The sequence below is a fragment of the Mercenaria mercenaria genome, chromosome 15 (genome assembly GCF_021730395.1).
Source record: "Mercenaria mercenaria strain notata chromosome 15, MADL_Memer_1, whole genome shotgun sequence".
NCBI lineage: Eukaryota > Metazoa > Mollusca > Bivalvia > Venerida > Veneridae > Mercenaria > Mercenaria mercenaria.
In genome coordinates this window covers 66,492,640-66,497,718 of record NC_069375.1, presented here as the reverse complement: position 1 = coordinate 66,497,718, position 5,079 = coordinate 66,492,640, and the positions used below count along the sequence as shown (strand labels likewise).

The window sequence follows — 5,079 nt, the reverse complement described above, 5'->3', positions numbered from 1 at the left end:
AGGGAGTCTCTTAAAACAGTCTCACTTAACAGGATGACGCTGGTTTCATATATTTTTCCAATTAAAGTACATGAATATCGGATACTTATATATTGGCCTCTATGGAAAATGATTAAATACTATTTCTTTAATTGCATATTGATAAAATAAAAAAAATAAAAAAATTTGCATCATTCGTATGATGTTGATAAAACAAATTTAAGCTCATGATCTGGCAAGAAAATAAAAGGGAGCAGTAAAGTATAAATGTTCCATTTGAACTATTTACACACTGAGGTTTATGATATTTATTTTTGTGTACTAATTGTTCATTGACATTTATTCGATTATTGACTGCATCTTTAATCTGTGTTTACTTCGTCGTTTCCTGTTAAATACCACCATATTTTTGTTTCACCAGGAATAAAGTTAATTTATTCACCGACTCCGAATTCTTCAGCGACTATCTACTTTCCAGATTTTATTTATACGCTGGTTTTCCCTAATCGAGCAATTCGAGTGCCTTAACAGCTGTTCTAATGTCGAAACAGTTCTTTTTTATGTTTTTCATCAGCCATTTTTTGTAAACAAATAAGTTCTCGTCTCAAACAACGTCACGCGAGATGAAGAACGCTAACTCTTATCGTGTAAAATCTTGCGAGGGAGCATCTCAAAGTCGCTGAAAACGGTCTAAATATCGATTCGGGAGCCTGATTTCACAGTCGCTTGTCGCGTAAGGCAGGGGGTTGCTTAATTCAGACTCTTTTATTAGTAAATTGCGTCCGGAGCATAAAATAGGGTCGCATATGACAGGGAGTCGCTAAATTCAGGGGGTCGTTAAGGCAGTCTGGACTGTACAACATAAACCAGTCTCAACATTTTATTACTGATAAACTTATAAAAAATGTTATTTCATTCAAGAGTCGTCATATTTAAGATTGTCTGTCACATATTTCAACAAATGTTGACTTCACTTCAGATTTCCATAGAAAGTATTGGCTGCGCAGAAAGATTCGCATAAAAAACTATAGGAATTCCCTCTAAAGAGTAGATAAAACAATAAAAGGCTTTATATTAAATTCTTGTCATATAAATGTTACGTCTGTTTTATACCAGACACGAAAAGGATATATTAATTGTGACTTTAACACGAATTTGTCATTTCTAATCAGGTCAAATTCGTTTTTAATCAAATCAAATATAGACAAACATAGAGTTTAGACATTATTTGTTTGAGATCAATGTCACACCTATTATATATTGTCTTTTGGCGACCTTCCACCATTTAACTGTTACATTGAAGGAGACCTATAGGAGAATGTTTAGACATTATGCTGGCAACGACTGTGGAAAGAACAAAAGAACTTCGATAAACGAGCTGGATATATTTTTCAGCTTTAGAGTATGTTACTTTGATCAAAGAAACGGGATAGATAATCTACAGTTACCTACAATTATCTTCTGTCAACTCGGAGATAACATTTTCGTGCAAAACATTGCCTCAAGAGTTTAACATATAATAATAATAATAATAATATAATAATAAAATCTTTATTTAATGAAGGTAACATACAAAGTGTACATAACATGAAAATGAAACGTAAACTTATTTTCAGTATGGCCTTCAGTTAACAACAACAACAATACACACGATTTGCTTGATGTCCAGACCCGTTTTCTGCACCGTTGAACAATATACTAGACTTACTTTTATTTAGTATATAAATTTTCATTTTCAAGTATAATTGCTTTTTGTGCATGGCCGTCTTAAATTTGTTGACATATATATTGTTTGATTAAATGTCAAATGTTGTGTCGTGTATTCCCTAAATGAACACTCATTTTATTGATTACATTTATTGTTTGTGGAATATATAACAAACCCAATAATTACAAATAATCCATATGACAACTACAGACTGAAATGATACACATATTTGTTTGCAAAGCATCTTGCTTACTTAATCAAATTCTTTAGATTATTTTAATAACGATCCAAAATAGCTGAATGTAACTTGAATAGGAAAATAACAGAGAAACAGTTTCTGTCAGTTTCATCATTGCATTCATATATTATTTTCAAAATACAGCAGTGTTGGCATACTGTGATTTAACCGAAGAACAAAAAACAACGTCCCGATCCGGGACGCAGAATCGAAACTCAAACCACGAACAAAATTAATGGTAACCTTATACACATCATGTTCATGAAGAAATTTGGCAGCGACATTCTAAACAGGCCATAAAGAGCTTTTAAACATATATTGGATTTTTGACCAGAAGCGTGCACATTAAATTTCTGCTAAGAACAAACAGAGTGAGCAATATTTGTCAAAGCAATAAAAATGTAAGGGGGATATTTCAAGTTTAGTCTTTTACAATTTCCTTAGATAATGGTATAATTTCCTAACTGGTAGTTTATTACACTTCAAGTTTGATAATCTATTATTCTTACAAGTATAATTAGGTCAATTAGAATGATTAGTTATTAACAAGAACATATTTCAAATTTTAATGAATATGAGTGCATATCTATTGACCAGTTATCGTCTGCAACACGAATTGTTTCGCCAATATCTTTGTCACATAAACAAAATATGTTTGTATTCCCTAAATTGCAGCCAGAAGATGTAGTGTTGTAGTGTGTGTGATGTGTCTAAAAATAATAATCTTATCATATAATGTCCTTTTCCTAGACAGACTTGTATAATGACAAGGACTGATTTAATTCTGAGATACTGCCTTTACTGATAAGTGTTTCAGAGTGTTGGCAACTTGATTGCTTCACTTTTAAACGGATATTTCGGGGTAACATAATTTAGCGATCTATATTCAGCTCGGAAAGATAAATGTGTGTGTCATGTACTGACGGTAAAACAGTAACTGCTCTGACATCAACATAAGCTTCCTTTTTGGTCTAACTCTTGATTTTTGTGATACACCTGTGAGGTGGTGAATGCGCTTGTCAATGGGATATTTTCTAATTTAAAACAGTTAATGAGAATCACAGATAGAAAATGAACACCAAGACATAATTTAATTAACGTAAATAAAAATAGATATTCTTTTTTAAAGAAAAAATCTTTTGAAAAATGTTGAGTTTAATTTCGTATACCTTTTAAATATAATCTCTTGTTTTGTATAGCTGATATGACATGTAATCTAAAATGCAATAAATTTACGTGAAAACTTTTAATTATCACCGTGAATACCAAGACTCAATGAAAATATTTAAACTGTCCGTTATCTTTTAACCCCACCGAATGCGGAGGGTTATTGTTTTGGCATTGTCCGTCCGGCTGTTCGTCCGTCCACCCGTTCTTAATTGAAAAAAAAGCAACAAAAACAACAAAACTTATAACTCAAAAAGTAATTCAGCTAGAATCAACAAACTTCGTATAATATTCATAAGAAAATCACCTTCGCTCACGTGTTGTGTAATCTCCCATGACCCACTAAAATCTTAGTTTCCATCTAGAGTTGGTAAACAATGCGGATGTTGACTGCATCTTATTAACCTGTTGATGGATCTTCATAAAACTTTACACAAATGGAGATCCCTATAGGGTCGTGGTGATCACATCATTAACAAGAGTTTTTGCTCTACAACCATTGTAATGATAAAACTACATTAAAACTTTTATAGTTCTCACTCAGTTTTATTAACGTTTCGGCCATAAGGCCTTTATCAAAATGACAAATTCCGAGAATTACTCTACATCATGGCGTCTCATAATATAACAACATTTGAAATACAAAACCGGAACTGACGTAACGTTATTAAACGTCAACGTCAAATCCCGCTAAAAATCGATACACATTTATGATGCACAAAGACTGTCTTCTGACCTAATGAAGTTATGATTAAAAACTAAAAGACTTAATGTGCAGAAACATATCAAGCTAGTGAAGTCCCAATGCTATCATGGGAGATAAAAATATATCCTAATCAATGCGTTTGTAGGACAATGAAAGTTTATATACCATAGATATATGACAAACAAAAAGCTAAAACAAACAAAGATACTCATAACATTTTGCACTTAACCATTAGATCATTACTAAAATGAACAAAAATAAATTTAAAAACGAATAGTTCATCATCAAACAAAATAGAAACTATAAAAAATAGGCAAATTTTACGTATAAAGGGAAGTAATTACAAAAAAAAAATCTATATAAGTATTGGAACCAGTAAAATATGACAAGTATGTATCCGAAACTCACACAAATGTGCGTTAAAGGCAGATAAAAGGACATAATATATGAAAGAAATACATATTGAGAATATATTAATGGATTTAATTCGTAAATGTGAGAAGATAAAAAAGGATGCCTCTTTACAACTTATGGAGCTGACGGCAGAAGTGTGTAGGAAAAAGGTTAGTCAGCTTTGTCATGAGAATGATTTTGATAAAGACATTGATCTGAGAAGTATGCAATATTTCGAGAAGAGAAAAATTGACTTAGAGAATCGGAAGAATGCAAAGTTAAGGAAAATAAGACGTTCAAACATAGAAATAATGCATAAGGAATTTAACATCAAAGAGTTTACTTTTAAACGGGTAACAGCTGATGGAAACTGTTTTTACAGGTGTATTTCTATAGAAATATTCGGGTCAGAGGAGAAACACCAAGAAGTACGGAAGCGCGTAGTAGAACATATGCGTTTAATAATATTACGGTATTCATCGTTCATTGATGGAGATCCGGTACGTCATGTAGAAGAACAAAGATTTTCAGATGGTCGTGTATCTTCATGGGCAACTGAGGCAGAAATTTATGCCACTGCTACACTATATCATGCATGTATACATGTTTAGAAAAAAGACGACACAAATGAAACAGTACTAGAATCTGAACCACATTTTTCTGCCAAACGTCATATTTTTATCAGATTAGAAAATGAACATTTTGACTTTCTGAAGTTAAAATCAAATATGAAAAGCAAATATGAATGTGACCATCAAAACTTTAATAAGCTGGATGATGTTAAAGGTAGTCCGACTGGGTATGACTGGTATAGTATGACTAATCTTATGGAAGATAACTCTTCGGTAGATGAGACCTATGAGCTTAAGAAAGGAAATATGGTAAACA

General features: G+C 32.1%; 1 protein-coding gene across 1 annotated transcript; it reads left to right on the top strand.

The window, feature by feature from the left end:
• Positions 1-4,274: 4,274 nt before the first annotated feature.
• On the top strand, positions 4,275-4,802 carry LOC128548814 (uncharacterized). The gene has a single exon (XM_053524302.1). It carries the CDS (start codon positions 4,275-4,277, stop codon positions 4,800-4,802), a length of 528 nt encoding a protein of 175 aa, XP_053380277.1.
• The last annotated feature ends 277 nt before the right edge of the window (positions 4,803-5,079 follow it).

Coding starts and splice junctions, on each gene's coding strand:
- LOC128548814 (XM_053524302.1), top strand. CDS start 4,275: ATGGATTTAATTCGTAAATGTGAGAAGATAAAAAAGGATGCCTCTTTA.